Source organism: Podarcis pityusensis (genome assembly GCF_964106645.2).
Source record: "Podarcis pityusensis genome assembly, chromosome: 9".
NCBI classification, from domain to species: Eukaryota; Metazoa; Chordata; class Lepidosauria; order Squamata; family Lacertidae; genus Podarcis; species Podarcis pityusensis.
Window position 1 is genome coordinate 67,219,012 of NC_138034.1, and position 23,154 is coordinate 67,242,165.

A 23,154-nucleotide genomic window follows, 5' to 3' on the forward strand; every position below is an offset into this window, starting at 1 on the left:
CCTGGAGTTCCAAGAAACGGAAGTTCAAGCCCTGAAGTTTGAAAAATGGTGAAGCAACATGCAATTTACGTGTACTTACCTTTATCAATGCCCACCGTTCAGTTTACAGTAAACCAGACCTGATGGAGAGAAACGGATGCCATTTCCTGATTCAGCAGTGCAAAAATACCCTAAATCAGTTGTAGAAATCTAGACAACATTCAAAAAGTAAAAAATTGTTGTCCAGTGTAATCTAATCCAACCGCTTATAATGCAGGAATCTCAGCTGAAGCATCCCTGAAAGATGGCCACCCAACCTCTGCTTAAAAACCTCCAAGGAAGGAGAGTCCACTGTCTCCCAAGGGAGACCGTTCCACTGTCCAACAGCTCTTACAGTCAGAAAGTTCTTCCTGGTGTTTAGTCGGAATCTCCTTTCTTGGAACTTGAAGCCGTTGATTCGAGTCCTTCCCTCCAGAGTTGGAAAAAACAGGCTTGCCCCATCTTCCATGTGACAGCCCTTGAGATATTTGAAGATGGCTATCATATATGGCCTCTCAGTCTCTTTTCCAGGCTAAACATACCCAGCTCCTTCAGCCATTCCTCATAAGGCTTGGTTCCCCAGACCTTTGATCGTCTTGGTTGCTTTCCTCTGCACACGTTCTAGCTTGTCAATATCCTTCTTAGATTGTGGCACCTAGAACTGGACCTGCGTTCCGGAGCAGGAGAAAACAAGCTTGTTCCATCTTCCATCTCATATCCCTTGGGATATTTGAAGGTGGCTAACATATATCCTCTCAATCTCCTCTGACACAGCTAGCCTCATGGTCAGCAAGCTACCTTATACTGAGCCAGACCATTAGCTCAGTATTCTTGGCACAGAGTGGCAAGCTGCTCCTCAGTTCCAGGCAGGGATGCTGCTGGGCATTGAACCGGGCGCCTTCTGCTTGCGAGGCAGGCATCCTGCCATTGAACCACAGCCTCTCCCCCTGCTGCTCTTGCCAGCTGGCCCTCCAGAGACGCCGCTCCTTAGCTCTTCCTCTCCCCTCTCTCCTAGGCCCGTCCAAAGTACTTGAACTGTATTGCAATTAGCTGCTTCTTCCTCGCTGCCAAGACCATTGAGGAAGATGAGGTAAGTGCTTTCCCCCTTGGGGGGGCAGGGGGGCCAGAGCCGCCGCGTTTTTCATTGCACCACCCGCTTCAGAAAGCTGTCGTAACAAGCTTGCGGTCAGGGCTGCCTTGCCAAAGCAGTAGTGAGAACTCTGTGGCTTTGTTGTGGGCATGCTGTGGGTATAAGGATGGGGTGGCAGGTGCCTCTCCTGCTTGCACCCCGTGGGGTTGTGTGGGGTTGGCACCCTGAGCCAACTGGCAGATAAAGGTTGAAGCGCCCAATATTTATTGTGCTCCCCTTCCTCCTGAATTTGATAAAAGACACACACACACACACACACACACACACACACACACGAGAGTGTCTTTGTTTCCTCCAACACCTAGTAACAATGGTCTTAAGGCAAAAATCATAGAATTGTAGAGTTGGAAGGGACCATGAGAGGCATTAATAATAATAATAATAATAATAATAATAATAATTTACTTACTTACTGTCAGGGAACTGACATCGGAGCCAGAGGCGGAGGCTAGGCTCTCAAGCGATGCTGGAGAAGGGCCCAGCAGGGGGAGAGGCGGCTCACCAGCTGGGGAAAGAAATCAGCGTAACACCAGAGATAAAGGGGAGCAGATGGGGGAATCGGCGAGGGGGCTCCAGGACTCCTCGCCGGAGACCAGCGAGGAGAGCACGGGTCCTCCGCTACCCACGCCCTCCCTGCGCAGAAGACTTCCGCGCAGGGAGAGTAGGAGGAGACTTGGAGTCAAACAACTTTTATGCTGGAAAAGGTTTAAGAAACGCCCACTGACGGATTCTGCTAGCGACTGAACAGCCACGAAGTGCAGGGCTGTCCAGACAGAAAAGGTTTAACAAGGCAACCTAGCCAGGAGTGGCACCAACTTGCGCACGAGCAACCCCTACATTTATTACACTTACTTACTGGCTCCCAAGAGAAAATAATAATAATAATAATAATAATAATAATAATAATAATAATAATAATAATTTATTTGTACCCCGCCCATCTGGCTGGGTCTCCCCAGCCACTCTGGGCAGCTTCCAACAAAGATTAAAAGCACAATAAAACATCAAACATTAAAAACCTCCCTAAACAGAGCTGCCTTCAGATGTCTTCTAAAAGTCTGATAGTTGTTTATTTCCTTGACATCTGATGGGAGGGCATTCCGCAGGGCGGGTGCTACTACCAAGAAGGCCCTGTGCCTCGTTCCCTGTAACTTGGCTTCTCACAGTGAGGGAACTGCCAGAAGACCCTTGGCGCTGGATCTCAGTGTCCAGGCTGAACGATGGGGATGGAGACACTCCTTCTGGTCTACTGGGCCAAGGCAGTTTAGGGCTTTAAAGCTCAGCACCGGCACTTTGAATTGTGCTTGTAAACGTCCAGCCCCCTGAAATGCTGGAATATTTCGCTGAATTTAGGACTTTTACCCATGACCTTGAGATTAAAGAGCCTCGTTCTCTTTTTTTTTTTAATGATATTTATTAAAGTTTCAAAGAATACAAAAACAAAAAATAAAATACAAGAAAATACAAAATAAAGAAAAAAAGAATAAAGTTTTTAAGATATAACAAAAAAATGAAAAATAAAGAGAAACATACAAAATAAAAACAGTTAAAAACACGTTAATTTTCCATAGCATATCTTCCTTACACTTATTTCCCCGGACCTCCTCGTACCTCCCTTTTTTGTATTCCAGTTCAGTTTGTTAGTTCAGCAAATCCTTACCATTAAGCTTTTACCCACTTGTAAACCTTTTTTCGTATCTCTTAAAGCATTACAGCTGGAAACCACTTAGTTTCTATCCAACATCCTTCTAAGATTCCTTAATTTTACAATATTTCTATAAGTAGTCTTTAAATTTCTTCCAATCTTCTTTCACCGACTCTTCTCCCTGGCCTCGTTCTCTGCTGACTACCAGGAAAATGGAATGCCTGCCATCAGAACGGTGTGAGGGGAACAGGCCTTTTCTGCGATTGCTCCCCGCTTGTGGAATGCTTCTCTCACCTGGAGCCTTCGTTACATATCTTTAGGCAAAAACATTCCTCTTTACCCAGGCCTTTGGCTATTAAATAATCTATGGCTTGTTAAAGCTGGGGGGGGGGGCTGTTATTATGATTATTGTTATCATGTCCATTACTTTTCCCCCCAAAATTTTTTATTGGTTTTCCACATTTATGACAAAAAAAGGCATTACAAAACACACAACAAAGAAAAACACTTCACAATACAGTAAACTAAACATAAAAAAAGAATTATTTCTTCAGATATCTAATTCTCATAACATTAATAACTGACTTCCTCGCATCCCCTCTAACTGAATTTCATTCTATCACCTGTATGACAGATCTCCAAATTCATATTTCTAATAATATTGACTCCTAACATTTACGAAGCTCTTCTCCTTTGTTAATATTCTAATCCTTAATATTTACTAACACATATTCTTATTCTACTCCTAAGCCTATTTATTACTTCCAAGAGTTTTCTAATCATCTTATGTTGCAGTTTTTAGCTAAATATTCTTTAAATTTCTTCCAATCCTCTTGTCTCTCCTCTTCTTTCTGGTTGCGAATTCTTCCAGTCAAGTTGGCCAGCTCCAAAAAAAATCCATCATGTCCATTAGTATGCTTTTTACTGCGTTTTTGTTTTTACGCTCTGCAAAATGTGTTGCAGTAATATTGTACACTGCCCTGGGATCTTTAAAATGGTGGGACATAAACCAAAATCGTCATCATCCAGCAATCCATGCAACAATTGGGTGATGATTGCTCTTCCCAGATCACCCGGTGTGCTTCTTGACTGAGCACAGGTTTGGACCGGCGGCTTGCAGCCTGCCTCATAGCAACTGTTTTCTTTCTGCTCTGACTTTTGCAGAAGGTTCCGGTACTAAAGGTGTTGGCCAGGGACAGCTTTTGTGGCTGTTCCCCAGCGGAGATTCGCAGGATGGAGAAGATCATTCTGGACAAGTTGAACTGGGATTTGCACATAGCCACACCCCTGGACTTCCTTCATATTGTAAGCACATCAAAGGCCTTTTGGGGTGCGGGGAGAGAGAAAAGAGTGGCAAGCTTTTGGTGGTGTTGGGTGGAAAAAGGGACAACTCTATCCAGCGTGCAGGAACTGGGGAAGTATATTCCTTTTTGCCAGGCCACTCTCTCAAGTGTTGTTGCTTCCAAGAAAAGCCTTTAGGATGGAGCGAATCAGAATTAAAACTTGAATTGCATCAGTAGTCAGGGGCCATCGCTGTGTGTTTTCCACAACGCCACCATGCAAATGCAGCACAGAATTCGCTGTCGTTTTTAAAGGCTTTCTAATTCTGAAGGCTTTGAAGCCGGGTGAGAAAACGTGTAGGTTTGCCTGGGAGCATTTGCTGACATCCGACGCAGGTGGCGCTGTGGTCTTAAACCGCTGAGCCTCTTGGGCTTGCCGATCAGAAGGTCGGCGGTTCGAATCCCCGCGACGGGGTGAGCACCCGTTGCTCTGCCCCAGCTCCTGCCAACCTAGTAGTTTGAAAGCACACCAGTGCAAGTAGATAAATAGGTACCACTGTGGCGGGAAGGTAAATGGCGTTTTTGTGCACTCTGGTTTCCGTCCCGATGTCCTGTTGTGCCAGAAGCGGTTTAGTCATGCTGGCCACATGACCTGGAAAGCTGTCTGTGAACAAACACCGGCTCCCTTGGCCTGAAGCGAGATGAGCACCACAACCCCATAGCCGCCTTCGACTGGACTTAACCATCTGGGGTCCTTTACTTAGAGAGGTGGTGAGATCTCTGTCACTGGATGAACACCGAGGATGTTCTAACTCTGGATTTCCAGAATGATGCCCTTCAAATTGGTTTCAAAGCCGTTTAACCCCAGCCACCGCAATACGAGTTACCGGTGTGTGTGGCTTTAAAACAGCATTAGACAAATTGGCGGAGGAGACGGCTATCTATGCTGTTGTGCTCAAATCCTGCTTGCAGGTTTTCCGTGGGCATCTGGTTGGCTATGGTGAGAACAGGATGTTTTTAGGCTCTTTAATAATAATGATGATGATGATGATGATGATTTATTTATACCCTGCCCGTCTGGCTGGGTTTCCCGAGCCACTCTGGGCGGATTCCAACAGAACACTAAAATACAATAACCTATTAAACATTAGAAGCTTCCCTGGACAGGGCTGCCTTCAGATGTCTTCTAAATGTCTGGTAGTTGTTTTTCTCTTTGACATCTGGTGGGAGGGCGTTCCACAGGGCGGGTGCCACTACCGAGAAGGCCCTCTGCCTGCTTCCCTGTAACTTGGCTTCTCGCAGCGAGGGAACTGCCAGAAGGCCCTCGGCGCTGGACCTCAGCGTCCGGGCAGAATGATGGGGGTGGAGACGCTCCTTCAGGTATGTTGGCACTTTTGTGTGTTGGCGCTAGTAATCTCTAGCAGGGAACTGGCACTGCCTTCCCCAAACTGCCTTTCCTCTGGTTTTAAGCTGAAGTGGTGCCCTCAGGGCAGCCGTTCCTTAAGCCGCCTTAGTCATGCTGCCCTTTCTCTCCCAAGTTCCACGCGGTGGCCTTATCCACCCGGCCTCAACTGCTGACCACCTTGCCCAAGATGAACCCGTCTCAGCATGTGGCTCTTCTCACCAAGCAGCTGCTCCACTGCCTGGCCTGCTACCAGCTGCTCCAGTTCAAGGGGTCCATGCTGGCCTTGGCCATCGTCAGCCTGGAAGTGGAGAAACTCATCCCTGACTGGCTCGCCCTCATCATCGAGCTGCTCCAGAAGGCACAGGTAGGCCTGGGGCGATGAGGGAGCAAGAGCCCTGAGGCCTCGTTGAGAATGACAAGCCTTGCCTTTTCTTTCTTCCTTTCTTTCTTTCTTTCTTTCTTTCTTTCTTTCTTTCTTTCTTTCTTTCTTTCTTGAGGCCTCGTTGAGAATGACAAGCCTTGCCTTTTCTTTCTTTCTTTCTTTCTTTCTTTCTTTCTTTCTTTCTTTCTTTCTTGAGGCCTCGTTGAGAATGACAAGCCTTGCCTTTTCTTTCTTTCTTCCTTCCTTCCTTCCTTCTTTATTAAATAAATTTTATTGACATATAAAACACATAAATATACTTTTACACAATACACGTACATAACACACTACCTTATTTTCATAACATAAAACATACCTACATTACTCTATATAATACCTACCTATACTGTACATATCAACATACCTACCCCACATGGACACCCACCAAGGGACTTCACTTCCAGCCCTTCTTGTTACGCTACTTTATTTGGCTGGCGGACCCTGCAAAGCCAGCTCTCCAGTGGCTCGATTCCCCGATGTGAGCTGGCAAGTGGATGACTCTTCTCTTTGCTTCTTCCTCTCCTCTCTGAATCCAGATGGACAGCTCCCAGCTCATCCACTGCCGGGAGCTGGTCGCACAGCACCTTTCCAGCTTGCAGCCGTCTCCGCCACCCAACTCGGTCTACGTCTACAGCCCCCTCAAGCACAACCTGGTGACCTGCCACGCCGGACCGAGCTTCCGATTCCACCCAGGCTCCAAGGACAAGCCAGAAGTGCCAGTCAAGACCTCCGCTGTGCGGCGGCGGCGGCCGGCCCCCGGCAGGTGCAAACAGGCGACGGCTAAGCGCAAAGTGGAGGAGATGGAGGTGGACGACTTCTACGACGGGATCAAGCGCCTGTACAACGAGGAGAATGCTCCAGAGGCCGTAGCAGCCCTAGAGGGCAAGGCCGCCTCCGCCTGCGGGGCCGACGTGTCGCGGCAAGCGGCGTCCGCGTCGCCCTGCCCTCCCTTGCAGCCTGTTTCCGTTATGTAGCTAGCTGCGCATCTGCACGGCGCAGCCTCTGGCGGAAAGGGGGTACTTTGGGCAGCAATACGGCTACCGCGCTGACAGGAGCGAAGGCCGTACCTTTCAGGGCCGAAGCAGAAGGGAGCTTAAGTTATCCTTTAAAATAAGATTCCACCCTCCCCACCCTCTCCTGTCCTTGTGTGGCTAATTATAGTTCAACTATGATTTAAGTACTTAAAAAAAAAAAAAAAACCAACCACAAAAAGTATAAAAAAAAAACCTTTTAAAAATGACCCCAAAACCAAACAAAAAAAGTAGCAGAAAATTGTTTCTTTCTAGCGTCCTCCATTCCACTGTTTGATTCAATCTGCTGTTTTGTGTGTTGTAATTCCATCCACTGCGCTGGAGGTTTCACACGGAGTGTGCAAAAAAATCCTTTCCAAAGTTCTAGCTTTGCAGCCTCTCGTTCTGAGTTAGTTTCATTCTGAGAGCGCCCTCTTCACCTTATCCTCTTTTTTTAGCTTTCTGGATGTCTTGTGTGTGACTTCCTGTATTTTTGCACTTTTACTCGGGCAGCCTTTCTTTTTATCCCCCCTCCGCAAACAAGACAGGAAACTCCTCCTCATCCGTCTCTCTTGTGTTTTTTTGTCATTTAGCACTTTGGTGTTTTAAATGTGATATCTAAAATTAGGTCTGCATTTAAAATCGGGGGGTGGAGAAAGGGGGAGGGGGAGGAAAGGGTGTTTGTGAACTGTCCTGCATTAAATAAAATTTAAACCCAGATCTTCGCAATGGGAGATTGCGTTCGGACAGTTGTATTTTGCTTTGGATAGTTCAATTTGCAGGCAGATGAATGAGCATCTTAAATTTTACACAAGAGCGGAAGCAATCTTTCTGGCTGCCATTAGATTGACCAAAGCAAACACTTCAATGGGCTTTTACACAAGCGCACACATGTATACATACACAAGTTGAATGAAATACGCATCAAATGCAAAATGTAATTTAACGGGGAGGAAAAAAACCTTTGGTGATGTTGGCACTGCTGTTTGTCTGCGCTGGGGCAGTTTAGTAATTGTGTGTTTTCACTTGTAATATGTACATTGATCAGCACAGAGTTTTCTCCCCCCACTCTCCCACCTCCCCAACTTTTATGTTAATGTAACTTTTCAGCCTTGAAGGAGGAGCAAAGAAAACCTCTAAAGAGTACTTCAGCTTCTCGTAAGGACCTCGATTTTAAAGCTCCCTTTACAGCCCCCTTGGAAGGTATTGCGTTCAGCGGTCATACTGGGGAAAGTCTTCTGGTAGCAATAAAAAAACAAAACATGTTGTCCTTCAGTTTTGCGAGTCTTGTGTTTGTTTTCAACATGGGTTGGGACAGAATGAATGAGTCCTCAACGCAGCACCTGTCTGCTTTTCAAAATTCAAACTCCCGTCCTCGTTCTCTACCAAGTCCACTGATGGAAAGAAATGGTCCTGCTACATAACATGGGCTTTTGTCCTCCTCTTAGCGCAAAGTTTCTCTGTGCTTTAAAAGGTAAAGGGATCCCTGACCATTAGGTCCAGTCGTGGCCGACTCTGGGGTTGCGGCGCTCACCTCGCTTTATTGGCCAGCGTACAGTTTCTGGGTCATGTGGCCAGCATGACTAAGCCGCTTCTGGTGAACCAGAGCAGCGCACGGAAACACCGTTTACCTTCCCACTGGAGTGGTACCTATTTATCTACTTGCACTTTGACGTGCTTTCGAACTGCTAGGTTGGCAGGAGCAGGGACCGAGCAACGGGAGCTCACCCCGTCGCGGGGATTTGAACTGCCGACCTGATCGGCAAGCCCAAGGCTCTGTGGTTTAACCCACAGCACCACCCGCGTCTGTGCTTTATTGTTCTTTAATTTCCTACCTCTTAACGAGCAGCGGAAGGAGCTGCTTGGTGCACCAGATGATGCTGTAGCTCACAATGATCACTGGTAGAGATCTTCACTGATCTGCTAATCAGCAGCATCGTTTATGGCACAAAACAATGAGAATCACTCAGATACTTTCACTGGAGCATAGCTGTCAGCGTTCAGATTTGAAAATAAGGGATCAGCAGCCTTGAAAATAAGGGATCAGCAGCCTCACCTGTCCCCAGGGACAGTCTACGGGATATCTAACAATCCAGGATAGCAGCGGGAAATGGCGCTGGAATAAGGGAATTTCCCGCAAAAAAAGGGAAGGTTGACAGCTATGCACTGGAGATGTCAGAGATTTGAACCCGGGACTGCATTGCATTGCAATAAAAGTCCCCCTCCCCCAGTTGTGAACCTGGATAGATGGAAGCAATTTCCTCCCATTTCACGCACCCGGAAGTCCTTAGAGGTCTCTTCCTTCCCTGCCAATGGAGCCCTTCAGCTTGGGGGTTCCAGTTTTATTTATTTAAAGCTTTTCCCCCCTGCCTAGCCCTCTTGAACCTATGTGTGTTTTCTGAAAGCGAAAAGAGCCAAATGAGGTCTTTGCTCGCCCATCCCCAATGGAACCGGTCAAATCCCAAGTCTGGTATTGAGATCCTAAAGCTGGCTAGCTCCTAGTTCACAGAGATGTTGCAGTGGAAAGGTCTCCCCCGGAAGGTGGTAGACTCTTGTGCCTTGATGACCATCTCCTGTGGATGCTTTAGCTGAGATTGCTGTATTGTAGGGAGGTTGGATTGGATAACCATTGGGAGTGTCCCTTCCAACTCTGTGATCCTGCAACGAACCCAAAAGTTTTCAGATCCTGCATCCCTTTTTTTTGGTGGTGATGCAGATAAATTCAGCATGTTCTATACAATCTTTTTTATGGCACGTCTTTGAGCTAAGTGGGGCTTACTCTCAAGTAAGTGGGCATAGGATTGCAGCCTAGGGACTTGAGTAGAGGATTGCCACCAGAGGCTGCAATCCTGTAAGCGGCTGTCTCAGCACTAGCACCCTTGAGCTCAATAGGACAGGCTTTCGAATAGAAACATACAGGATTGTATGCGTCTCTTGTCTCTGCAAGTCCCCATTGTTCTGCGAGAAACACTTAAAATAAGGTTACCAAGATTTTTTTTCAATGAATCCGGGGACACTTTTCGACTTCAGTGGCTTTTGTATGGGGACTGATTGGTAAATCAGTGTGGAGAGAGTCTCTTCCTTTAAATTCCTAGGAGTTTATCTCAGTGAAGACCTTACTTGGAAAATCAATACAACCCAGGTGGTTAAGAAAGCCCAACAGAGACTCCATCTCCTCAGAGTATTCAATCAGCATTTGATGATCTCCTTCTACCGGTCCACAGTAGAAAGTGTCCTTTCATACTGCATCACGGTGTGGTACGCTGGTTTGACATCAACTGATAGGAAGTGACTACAGAGGGTGGTGAATACAGCACAAGCTATTATGGGCTGTCCCATGAATCCGCTGGATGAAATAGCAGAAGAACGTTGCCTCAGGAGAGTGAGGAAAATTCTCAGGGATGATTCACACCCTGGCCGGCACTTCCTTGATCTCCTGCCCTCAGGCAGAAGATACAGAAGCATGACTAGTCGCACCAACAGGGTAAAGAACAGCTTCTATCCGTGGGCTGTTAGGCTGCTGAATGAAAAGATAACAACAGGGCAACTGACTTTCGGGTTTGGTGGGTGTGCGTCGGTAAACGAGGGGAATTAAGACTAAGAGAGCTGAGTGGGGGGTGCTCATGTAATCTCACTGTATACAAGTTGTACAAGTGACAAGAAAGTATTTCAAATTCGGGGACTGTCCCCGCAAACGGGGACGTCTGGTAACCTTCAGCTTAAAACTGCCAACTATGCACTCCCAGGCCCTGGTGCTTTGAATGTAGTCTCCAGCTCCCTCCTGTGGCCTCAGTCACTCCTGTCTTCCTAATTATTTCAGGCAGAGAAATAAATTCAGCTTCGTAAAAGGGGGGGGGGGGGAGAGAGAGAAAGGCAAAAACCATAATATGTCAATTCTGCTGGGTTAGCTCAGTTGGTAGAGCATGTGATCCTTCATCTCAGGGTTGTGGGTTGGGGGAAAGATTCCTGCATTGCAGGCAGTTGGACTAGTTAACCTTCAAGGTCCCTTCCAACCTTACAGTTCTATGAGAAGCAGCAGTGCTAGTTCAACTTTATTTTAAAGTTTTGGAGTGTCTCAATTCATTTACAAACTTCTCCTCCTACCTCAACACTATCAGAAGATGGGAGTTATGGCCAGTAGTTTAGGATTCAGCATAGTTGCAGGTAGTAGATTTTTAAATCTGCTATCACAGAATCTTCGGAAGAAATGTATTTGTTCAAAGCCTTCTTAGGCTGTTCTTCAGCTGATAAAAGACCTACCCAGTGACTTTTGATTATCAGTTTGTATATCTCTGGATACCAAAGGATGGGAAGAAGCAATTGCTTTCATAGTTGGCATACGACTCCCTAGGAGGCTTGTTTAATGCTGGTAGATGTTGAAGTGCTGGTTCAGATCAGCTTTTGACAATCTGGTGATCCTCCAGCTCTTTTGGCCACGTCCGTGATGGGTGTGCTTTAGACCAAAACAGTCGGAGGGGCAGTGGGCTGTTCAGATAGCGATTTTGCTTGGATAGGTCAATACGGCGATTGCTTTTGCAATCCTGAGACTCTTCTGCCAAGCCCTTGCAGCCTGGGTGGCCGATTGCTTTCTTTAATGAGGGGCGGTTGAGACAGCTGTGTCTGGGATTTGATTTTGCAATGGTGGTATAGATAAGGAAGCGAGAGATTTGGGGTAGGGGCATGGAACAAACGGCGATGCCTGGAACGACAAGGCTGCGTTTCTTGGCCTGAGCTGGAAGATGGGTTCAGATGCTACACATACAATCTCGCATGGTTATTGTCAGGGGCAGGTCAGCAATAAATCACACGGAGTAAGTGAAGTTAACTCTTTATTAGAAGAAACAAGACTGATTGGTATGATTGGCCTAATGCCAATCTAATGCCACCTAAACATTAGGAAGAACTTCCTGACAGTAAGAGCTGTTTGACAGTGGAATTTGCTGCCAAGGAGTGTGGTGGAGTCTCCTTTGGAGGTCTTTAAGCAGAGGCTTGACAACCATATGTCAGGAGTGCTCTGATGGTGTTTCCTGCTTGGCAGGGGGTTGGACTCGATGGCCCTTGTGGTCTCTTCCAACTCTATGATTCTATGATTCTATGATAATGAGGACAGCGACTCTTCCTAGTAGATCTTGCCCCTATGAGATTGAAGGTCCCCGCCTTCCTGTAGCTGCTTAAGCCTCCTCTCCTGGGTCCTTCCCAAGTAATCGGAGACTCTGCAGACACGCCTGCCTCTGATCCTTCCTCTTCACACCGCTTCTGGTTCTGGAAGACCAGAGAGGAGGGGAGCCCATTGCAGCAGGAGAGGGAGACACCCGTGCCTCTTCACCAGCCTGCCTCATCTCTGCCTCCGATTCCAGTCTTCTCTGCCAGACTCTCCTCACTCACTAAGCTGTTACCTCTCCGGCTCAGAGTTTTCTCTTTGCCCACTCTTTGTCTTCCCAATCCCGCCTTCCCTTGGGGGGTTCCCAGCTGGTTCCTCCCATTTAACCTAGCATTAAACATGCACTGAACTCTGCGTCTCAAAGCAGCTACCAAGTGTTAAGAAATCCAGGATTGCCATTGGAAGGCTTAAAAAAGGTAAAAGGTCTTAACCACACATCAAGTCTTACCTCCACACACAAGAGGAATCCAGAGCAAATGTGACTGGAGTATATGTTGGTTGTGGGGTTTGCCTGCCTGTGCCTTCACTCATTTTTTAACGGAGTGGGAACCCTTGTCAGCCCATGGCATGCAGTTGTGAGAGGACATGTTGGGTAGGCTTAGCGCATGGGTAGGCAAACTAAGGCCCGGGGGCCGGATGCGGCCCAATCACCTTCTAAATCTGGCCCACGGACAGTCCGGGAATCAGCATGTTTTTACATGAGTAGAATGTGTCCTTTTATTTAGAATGCATCTCTGGGTTATTTGTGGGGCATAGGAATTTGTTCATTTTTTTCTCCAAAATATAGTCCGGCCCCCCCACAAGGTCTGAGGGACAGTGGACCGGCCCCCTGCTGAAAAAGTTTGCTGACCCCTGTACTAAGCTGTTACCTCTCTTGCTTCGAGTTTTCTGTCTGCCCACTCATTGTCTTCCCAATCTCCTGGCGCTGAGCTTTCTTCCCCAGCTCGTGCCTCCCACTGTTCCTCTGCATCTAGCCCATCCATGACAGTTGTATACCATATTAAATTATCCCTGAACAACTGCCCCCCCCCCGTGCTCGCTCTCACTCTTTTTTTTTTGAAGCACCACCAACTCAAATTAGAACTGCAGCCTTGCTGTCTTGCAATTGCTACCCTTTCCCCCCAAAAATTATCCTAGCCCTAATAAGACGGGAGCACGAGAAGCTATTTTCACGTCAGCAAAATTAGCACATGCAAAAAATAGCTCGCTGTATCGTCTCGGGCCTTTTTGTGGGTGGTGGTGTGTGGATATCTAAGACAGCTGCATCTCCCTTCCAACTCACCTAAAGAAAGCTACTGCATAGAATAACTCGGCTGCAGGACACCCGTCGTATATAGTATCTCGCATAACAACTACCTAACGTGAGAAAAGGCAGCTTTTTTACAGTGAAAAAGGCAAGGGGGGGTGAGGGGAACCTCACAAAAGTTTGAAACAATAGTTTAACCTTAGCATTAAACGTGCACTGAACTCTGCGTCTCAAAGCAGCTACCAAGTGTTTAGAAATCCAGGATTGCCACTGGAAGTCTTAAAAAAGGTAAAAGGTCTTAACCACACATCAAGTCTTACCTCCACACACAAGAGGAATCCAGAGCAAATGTGACTGGAGTATATGTTGGTTGTGGGGTTTGCCTGCCTGTGCCTTCACTCATTTTTTAACCTGGAGTGGGAACCCTTGTCAGCCCATGGGTTGAGAGGGCATATTGGGTAGGCTTAGTGCTTGCTTGCCGCACCTGTTTGCATGCTCAGTTCCTCATCCAGCTTCCACATGAAGTACTTTTGGTTTCTGCAAGATGGTCTGTGGTGGTTGCCGACGTCTCAGCTGCAAGTCATCGCTTGGCAGAGATGGGAAAACTCATCTCTAGTGGGGCCGGGTGTATTCCCTGGTCTGTGGGCACCTTCCCAGGCTCCCCTCTCACCAATCCCGCTTTCCATCACCCTCAAAGGTTCATGCCCATCAGGAAAGTGTCCTTGCACTCTGACAACAGCTCCTGCTTGCCCGGGTGTGTGCGGATCTGTGTAGAAACTATCCTGTATACAGCTAAAATCTGCATTTCTTGTTGCACCCACTGTTGCCTCTGTGCTCTGCCCACCACAGTCATTGGAGGGAACATGACCCCCAGTCTGAACAATTTCCCCCCCCCTTGACTCGGCAGGACAAGCCTCAAGCATGTTAGGTGTGAGATCTTTGCAGAGAGCCAGTGTGGTGTAGTGGTTAAGAGCAGTAGACTCGTAATCTGGTGAACCGGATTCGCTTCCCTGCTCCTCCACATGCAGCTGCTGGGTGACCTTGGGCCAGTCACACTTCTCTGAAGTCTCCCAGCCTCACTCACCTCACAGAGTGTTTGTTGTGAGGGAGGAAGGGAAAGGAGAATGTGAGCCGCTTTGAGACTCCTTAAAGGGAGTGAAAGGCGGGATATCAAATCCAAACTCTTCTAAGTCAGAACACAAGAAAGGATGCAAGGAGGGCAAACCCAGCCATTTTCCTTCAATAAGCAAGCCTGCCTTTTGCTAAGCACGGCTTTTGTTATCAGGCATTCAAAATGCCCCTGTGGATAGCACTCTCCTTTACTGCAGCGGAAACACAGTTCATAGCACAACCACCAGAGACCTTTCCATGGCTGGAAGAGGGGATGGTGTTTTGTCTCGCAGTGAGATCTTGGTTACATTGGAACAAGACTTCGTGCCATTCTGGTTGTGTCCGTGCTTCTGTATAAACGACGGCTGAACGCAGAGACAAACACGGAGACCGCTCCATCACAAGTTTGCAAGGCCAGTTTGTGTTTTATTTGCATACGACTTGCACAAAAAAAACTTGCACAAACTCAATGGATCAGTTTAGGAATCCTTGAACGATGACGTGGGCACTGCCGAGCCCCTAAATTCTGTTTTTAGAGTAGGTTCAAAAGGTAGCTGCGTCAACTCGTGCTCCAGAGAGAGAGAAGGGGGTTTGGGGCCGGTTCACACATTGCAGAGAGGACTCTGGGTTTAATAGGTGTACACCGTGCAGGGAGCTGCAGTCAATCATAGCTCCCCAACAAATGCACCTGTAGGATGGCATGGTATTTGCATAAAAGGTAAAGGACCCCTGACAGTTAAGTCCAGTCATGAACAACTGGGGTTGCAGTGCTCATTTCGCTTTACTGGCCGAGGGAGCCGACATTTGTCTGCAGACAGTTTTTCTGGGTCATGTGGCCAGCATGACTCAGCCGCTTCTGGCGAAACCAGAGCAGCGCACGGAAACGCTGTTTACCTTCCCGCCAGAGTGGTACCTATTTATCTACTTGCACTTTCTTGGCGTGCTTTCGAACTGTTAGGTTGGCAGGAGCTGGGACCGAGCAACGGGAGCTCACCCCGTCGCGGGGATTTGAACCGTGACCTTCCGATCGGAAAGCCCTAGGCTCAGTGGTTTAGACCACAGCGCTACCCACGTCCCTGGTATTTGTATGTGTGCCCCTAAAAATGTAATGTGTGAACTGGTCCATGGAGCGGGCACTACAGTTGCAGGAACATGGCAGTGTGTTTTATATATTAAGTTAGGCAAAGATTTGAGATAAGTTGATCACTATAGGGGGTGGGAGAATGTACATCTTCCAAGACGAAGGAACTCCTCTAACACAAACAAGAAGCAGATCACACTTAACAGACCCACTAAAACCACACTAATACATCATCGTTCCATGCTTACCTTGCTAGCAAGATTTTTGGCACGTTCCGGGCTTTATTCCAGTCACTTTTACAGTTAATTTGTTTTTGCATATGTTCCATACAGAGGCCATAGTAAGCTATTAGCAAAAAATAAAGACATGGAAGGGATAGGAGGCTTCGTCCCCACAAACAAAGTAAAAAGGAGGGCAGGAAGTACTCTTCCAATGGCAATGCAAAATATCAGAGTTTGCAAATAAAACCCAGCTTCCTACAGGACTACTTGGGAAACATGGGCAGATGTGGACATGTGGTTGTTGTATTTTTTAAAAAAGACTTGTACCAAAGGTTTCTTTTTTTAAAAGGACCCTTACCCAAGATGTTTGTAAAATAACGAACAACAAACCGGAACAACTTCTGTCTACAGATATGTGCATCACAAACACCTAACTGTTTAGGATATCGGGATTGGCTGTGTTTTCAGCTTCCTTACGGATATTTACAGTGGCAAACTCCTTTGCCACAGGCTGACGTGTGAAAGGGGCATCTCAGAATGAGATCGTATCAAACGGTGGAGGTTGGCAAGGGATTTCGGTGAATGCAACATTTTGCTAAAAGTAAAGGACCCCTGACAGTTAAGTCCAGTCGCAGACCACTCGGGGGTTGCAGCACTCATCTCACTTTACAGGCCGAGGGAGCCTGCGTTTGTCCGCAGTCAGTTTTCCAGGTCATGTGGCCAGCATGACTAAGCTGCTTCTGGCACAATGGAACACCGAAACCAGAGCAGCACACAGAAACTCTGTTTACCTTCCCGCGGAGTGGTACCTATTTATCTACTTGCACTTTGATGCACTTTCCAACTGCTAGGTTGGCAGGAGCTGAGACTGAGCAACGGGAGCTCAACCCGTCGCGGGGATTCGAACCGCTACCTTTCCAAAAAACCCAGGACCTACCTTTTAATTTCCACCCCGTTAAAATGCAGCATTTCAAAGCATGAGATCAAAGGGTCCGTTCTTGCAACAGAGCAGGTGAGGGTGCTGCTTTGGTGGGTGGGGGAGTTGAAGCCCACTGTGGAACTTGAGAAGGTGCCTTAAACAAATCATTAGTCCATGTTGGTTCGTTTAAACTAATCATAGTTAATGTAGATCACTGCCACTGGTTCCCATGTAAGAAGCAAAGTTTAAAGGAAAGCCAGCAGTGCCAAACTCCTCCTTAGCACGTGGCCAGAAGCCCGCATTTGCTCAGGGTTGTTCTTCTCATGCATGTCACACTAAACAATGGTTTGGCATAATGTTCAGACGTGGTTTTTTCTGCCCTGTTGTTTTTAATTATAGGGCTGTCACCTGATAAAAGAAATCTCCACTCAGTAACCATGCAAGTTTTAGTTGATTATAAATGTTGCTGATCATACCCAACTCGCTTCCTCTGTAACATCTGAACTGGGAGTAGCCGTGCAATTCCCGGCTTGCAGTGGTGGGCTGGATGTTGGCCAAAGAACTGAGGCTGAATCCTGACAAGACAGAGGTGCTATACTTGAGTGGTTCCCGTCCATTACCTGTTCTGGGCAGTGTAGCACTCCCTCTGAAGGAGCAGGTACGTAGTCTGGGGGTACTCCAGGATCCATCTTCCGTCCATTGAGGTCCAGGTGTCCTTAGTGGCTACGGCCGCCTTTTACCAGATTCCACTGGCAAGACAGCTTCAGCTCTTCCTGGACAGGGCTATCTTGACCACAGTTGCACCTGCCTTGTTAAATCTGGAGATCTGACTACTGCAATGCACTCTTTGTGGGGCGGCCCTTAAGGTGGCCTGGAAGTAGAAGCTAGTGAAAAATGTGGCAGCTAGTTTGCTAACTGGCCTTCTCAGGGTGACATGCTACCTGGTCAAGTTTAAGGTTTTGGTGTTGATATATAAAGCCTTCCTGAAGGGACAACCCCAGCAGTGCCGCCTGTCAGTTGTACAAAGCAGAAGAACAGTCTCTTATATTGTTTCTATATGTTGCTATCTCCTTACACGTTTTGATTTTGACTCAGGGACAAAGTGCCCACTCAACAAGGGGGCACGTTTTTAATTGCTACACCCCGCTGGAATTGATTTATCTACTGAACGTTGAAGCTCTAATTCAGGGTTTCCCAATCTTAGGTCTCCATCTGTTTTTGGACTACAATTCCCATCACCTCTGACCACAGGTCCTGCTAGCTAGGGATGATGGGAGTTGTAGTCCCAAAACAGATGGAGACCCAAGATTGGGAAACCCTACTCTAATCTACATGCGACTTAAGCAGAGCTATGTGTACTGTAGACTTCAATATGTGCTGCACTGCAGAAATCAAAACTCCTGCGATTGGTGCAAGTTACCTTATTCCCTCTTTGCTAGTCACTGGGAAGTGCAAACTCTCCTTAACACCCCTCTGTCTTTTGAGATTTTACATATGCTTTCAACCCTAACCTAGTTGCAACCATGAGAACAAGAAACCTGTTTAATTTTGTCTCTTTCCAAAGTGCCCCAGGCTGCTGAATTTTGCACCTAAAACCGAAGCCAGTGTGCTCATGCCTTGGTCTCATGTGGCTTTGGTGGTGATCTGAGGACAGTGCCCAGAGTTTCGTCCCATCCCATTCCAGTTCAGCAACAGCCTTCACAGAGCAGACCATGAGACTCAATGGAAGTTCAGGGCTCCTCTGAGATGTTGAGACCTACAAGTGTCTAGGCTGCTGTTCTCTTGAACCAGGACAATTGTCTTCATTTCTTAAACGTGGCCAGTTTGAAAATCCAAGAAAACAGCCCTTACACCCCAGATGAGGGAAAGGAAAAACGGGATTTTTTCTTCTCAGACCACTTTCACCCATTGCATTTTAAGTATATTCTTGAGAAATAATAATCAAGCATACACCTGAGAATACAATGCGTGAACGAGATAAATATGAGCATCACACGCAAAAAGAGTCGGGATCGGTGATTGCTTCCTGCCAAGTGTACCTGCAGGGCCAATCCTGAGTTTATGTGGGACAACCTACACAAATGAAACCTGATTAAAAGCAGGTTGCAATCTGAAACATGGATGGCTCCTTCCTTAAGTTCGGATATGTCCAAACCGGTGTTGTTGTTGTTGTCGTCGTTACTTCCCCCACCCTCAATTTAGGGAGTGTTATGAAGACAAATACTGGGAACCTTTGAGAGTTCATATGGCTTTCTGAGCAACCATTTTTTGCGGTGTCTCTTAGAATTAAATTTAGTGCTAGAGCTGCGTAGGGTTTTAACGCTTGAGCAACCATCTCTGGCTTTTACACACACACACACCCCCTTTCCCTCTTTCACGCAAACACACACACACACACACACACACTCTTTTGCAGTCCACAATTTTCTTGTTCTCATGTCGAGCGGCAGGTGCCCGTTGTATCAAAAGGAAAGGAAGAAGAAAATTCCCAGTGCAATGTCTTGGGTGCCACCCAAGTTTTCTCTGCCACCTTTTGTGTCTCTCAGTCTGGGCAGTGTGAAAAGTCAAGATCGGTCGCCAGCGGCGAGTGGACTGACAACTCGGGAAAGACACGCACACATACGCACAGACACACACACCGCGGTGAGTCACAGTTTTCGAAAAAGACAGAAAGGCAGAGGTGGTGGAAGAATGAGGTAACTTGTCTCCCAATGGGCGTGTCTGGCAATACGCCATGCTGACTCCTCTAATACGCTACTGTCCATTAGGAGAGAGGGAAGTGGACCTTGGCAAGGTGACTGACAGCTACATAAAGAAGAAGCTACGGAAAAGAGAGAGAGAGAGAGAAAGAAAAGGTTCAGAATCCAAAAAGGGGGAAGCAAAAAATAAAAGCGAAAAGGAAAACAAAAAACCCAACAACAGCTGTTTGTTAAAAAAAGGAAACTGTGAGGGGAAAGTGAGGAGGAAGGTTAGGGTGGGATTCATATAGTCGGGGCTGGCAAGCATCTTCCCGAAAGAAGCACAATTTGGCAATCTGAATCAATCTAACGATGCTTATTCTGCCTGTTTTGAAAATATTTCGTTCTGTTCCACATGGTGGGGAGAGAGGGCGGCAAAACTCGACCCTCAAGGGGGGTTTCCAACATTATTTGCCTCCCCCTGCCCCAAATCTGTTCCAGAGGGTTCGAAAAGTACTCCAAACAAATTTAAGAGGTGCACGGGGAGAGGGAAAGGAGGAGCTGTTCTGCTGCACAGTCAAAATCTGTGCAAATCTGCAAAATACCATAGATTCCGGTGTATAAGATGATGTTTTAACCCTGGAAAATCCTCTAAAAAGTCGGGGGTCGTCTTATACGCCGGGTATGGGTTCGCTGGGTGGGCGGTGGGCTCGCGCCGGTAGGAAGCCGCCCGGCGAAGCTGCCCAGCGATGCTAAGCCGGCTTCGCTGGGCGGCTTCCTCCTGGCACGGAGCGGAGCCCGCTGCCCACTGCTACTGCCCAGCGAAGCTGCCGCGTATAAGACTGGGTGTATAAGTCGCCCCCCCCAACTGGCAGCTGCCAATTTGGGGGGTCGTCTTATACGCCGAGGGACGCAGGTGGCGCTGTGGGTTAAACCACAGAGCCTAGGACTTGCCGATCAGAAGGTCGGCGGTTCGAATCCCCGCGATGGGGTGAGCTCCCGTTGCTCGGTCCCTGCTCCTGCCAACCTAGCAGTTTGAAAGCATGCCAGTGCAAGTAGATAAATAGGTACCGCTCCGGCGGGAAGGTAAACGGCGTTTCCGTGCGCTGCTCTGGTTCGCCAGAAGCGGCTTAGTCATGCTGGCCACATGATCCGGAAGCTGTACGCCGGCTCCCTCGGCCAGTAAAGCGAGATGAGCGCTGCAATCCCAGAGTCGGTCACGACTGGACCTAATGGTCAGGGTCCTTATACGCCCAGTCGCCTAATACGCTGGAATCTACGGCACTGCCCTGGATGCTGCCCTGCAGTGCCACCCCAGCCAGAGTCAAAACCCCAGCTGCCAAAATTTTGCAAGGCACCTGCCCTCCCCCTGTGCCACCCTCCCTTTCTAAATTGAAGCAAAGGATTCTGAGGGTTAATTCCGTGCCAGATACTGGCAGCCCTCCTGCCCTTTGCAAATGAATGCAGGAATGCCAAAAACAGACCCGAGTATAAAGAGGCTGGAACATGCAAGAATGAAGCACAAAGATGTTTGGACCTTGCCAAGATGCTGTGAGGGGGAACAAGAGAGCACAGAATGGACAATTTAAAATGGCAGTGACTGTGCCCAATGATCTGTGACCGAAAAGGGGAGAGCAAAAGAAAAAAAGGGGATGGAGTGTGTGTACAAATGATAGAAGAGACCCCTAAAGGCTGCAAACCAGTTGGGCTCAAGTGGCTCCCCTTCCCAATTCTTCCCTCCCCATCACTCCCAGAAAGTTCAAGTGGCAAACCAAAATATTTTAAAAATGAAGGCCGCAAAAAAAAGAAAAGAAAGAATAATGCATGTTAAGTTTTGCTTTTGCTTTTTTAAAATGTATTTTCTCCTTCCCACTTTTGTGTGTCCGGACTCTTCAGGAATGAACATCCAAGAAAGTATACAAAACCAAAAGAAAACCCCAAACCCCGTGTCTGTCAAATGCACAAAGATGCCGATTGTTAGTGTGCTTGGAAAAACCATTTTTTGACATTGAAAAGTGTTAACAAAAGTCTAATGGACGGATACATAACATATATATATAGCGCTATATTAACACTGTAAGTCGGTTACAAAGTCATTCTGGTAAAAACATAGGATACTTTCAAAATAGGAAACAAATAGAAGAAACTACACCTAAAAAGTTTTAAGGCAGTCAGCAAACTCCCCCCCCCTTAAAAAACAACAACACAAAATCCCACAAAACAGAAGTATACAAACGACATATTCCTACGGCTGTTCACAGTTCAATATCGATAAAATTGGGGGAAAGGAGGAGATAAAACAGAACCCTTCATATATGTTTCAAGGCTACACTGCCAGGCTCCAGCTACACAGATGTAAGGACTACTTTACCGTAAATGCAACCGTGGTTTTTCACCCCCTTTCGGTGCAAAGATATGGCAAGGTTACAGGTTGGCGTCCACGAATGGCAAGTCAGAAAGATACAAACCTCTTAAGGTATAATAAATGTTCACAACACGCGTCTCAGTTTGTCACATAGCAAAACAAGACATTTGTAAGCATCATCCCTAGTAAAACAAATAGGGCGGCTCTTGAAGCCGGGAGCCCCATGTTCATGCTGCATAGAAAACCCATGATTTGGTGCGAATGGGATTAAATGGCTTTAATCTGCAAACTCTGGCTGTGTTTGTGAGTGTTGGCTGCCTATTAAACGGGGCTCACTTGAAAACAAAAATCGTGTATGCATCTACCTGGTAACAATGCAAGCAGTCTAGGCAGCGGAAAGAGCGTGTTGGAGTTTTGACGGTGCAGTACGCAGATAGTGAAGAGTCTATGTTAAGGTTAATGTGTAAACCAGTGTGGTTGCAGCTGTCCCAAATAACAATGCACTATCACCATTAACATTGGCATTCTTGCTTGACACTGACTTCTGGTATAGCTTGCCCCAAGTGTTTATTTGCTCATTTTGATATCACAGAAGTAGCTGCATCTCACCCATCTTGGGTGTTCATGGGATCCCATTCATATGTTAATGTCTAGGCGCTCATAGCTCTTGTTACTGGCTTACCAGTTGCCACTAACATCACATTCAACGTCAACACTAAACGCACAATAGATATTTTTTAGAATTTTGGTGCTCCGTCAAGACTTTGTTCTTTGTTCCCTCATGTTTGGAGTCTAGCCTTTCCCCATTTGTTATTATTTTTAAGAGCCCTACTTTCCCTCAATTGGACCCTCTATAGTTCCAACTGGGAAGACGGGAGACAGAGTGCGTAATGGAAGTGACCTGGACACACATTCCCTGACCAAGAAGCGAATGCCTCCGAATGCAGCTGGTGTGTGAAAGGTGATGTGATTTTGAGGGGTTGCCCTCATAGAATAGCTCCCTGTTTGGTGATTAGCGTTTGACATTTTAGTACCCGGGGGTGGGTATGGCTGAGATGGCACGTTAATGCCCTTTTAGACAGGGATTTTGGAGGAAGGCTGCAAGGTGGCAGAGCTTCAAGCAACCAAGGCCATCATTTGCTTATACTCATTCTTAATATGGGAATCACTGGGCAGTTTCAGATAGCAATTCATCTATCTGAATTGAGCCAGTGTGGTGTAGTGGTTAAGAGCGGTAGTCTTGTAATCTGGTGAACCGGGTTCGCGTCTCCGCTCCTCCACAGGCAGCTGCTGGGTGACCTTGGGCCAGTCACACTTCTCTGAAGTCTCTCAGCCCCACTCACCTCACAGAGTGTTTGTTGTGGGGGAGGAAGGGAAAGGAGAATGTTAGCTGCTTTGAGACTCCTTAAAGGGACTGAAAGGCGGGATATCAAATCCAAACTCT

At 47.2% G+C, this 23,154-nt stretch overlaps 2 protein-coding genes across 8 annotated transcripts in view; one reads left to right on the plus strand and one right to left on the minus strand.

Annotated features, from left to right (window-relative positions):
• Positions 1-8,204, plus strand: part of CCNI (cyclin I) — a 55,791-nt gene extending 47,587 nt beyond the window's left edge. For all 3 annotated transcript variants that reach the window (XM_081021037.1, XM_081021039.1, XM_081021038.1), the window contains 4 exons: positions 1,034-1,108; positions 3,978-4,118; positions 5,632-5,862; positions 6,456-8,204. In XM_081021037.1, coding sequence (XP_080877163.1) covers positions 1,034-1,108; positions 3,978-4,118; positions 5,632-5,862; positions 6,456-6,893 — 885 coding nt within the window. In that variant the 3' untranslated portion in view covers positions 6,894-8,204. The remainder of the gene's footprint in view (positions 1-1,033; positions 1,109-3,977; positions 4,119-5,631; positions 5,863-6,455) is intronic.
• Positions 8,205-19,051: 10,847 nt separating this feature from the next.
• SEPTIN11 (septin 11) overlaps positions 19,052-23,154 on the minus strand; it is a 101,517-nt gene continuing 97,414 nt past the window's right edge. For 3 of the 5 annotated variants that reach the window (XR_013990468.1, XR_013990469.1, XR_013990470.1), the window contains exon 11: positions 21,178-22,908. Coding sequence is in view for 1 of the 5 variants with exons in the window: in XM_081020961.1 (XP_080877087.1) it covers positions 19,473-19,488 (16 nt within the window). In the remaining 4 variants the exon portion in view is untranslated. Of the gene's footprint in view, positions 19,489-21,177; positions 22,909-23,154 lie in introns of those variants that run through there. The other 2 variants (XM_081020961.1, XM_081020960.1) reach the window with 1 other exon arrangement.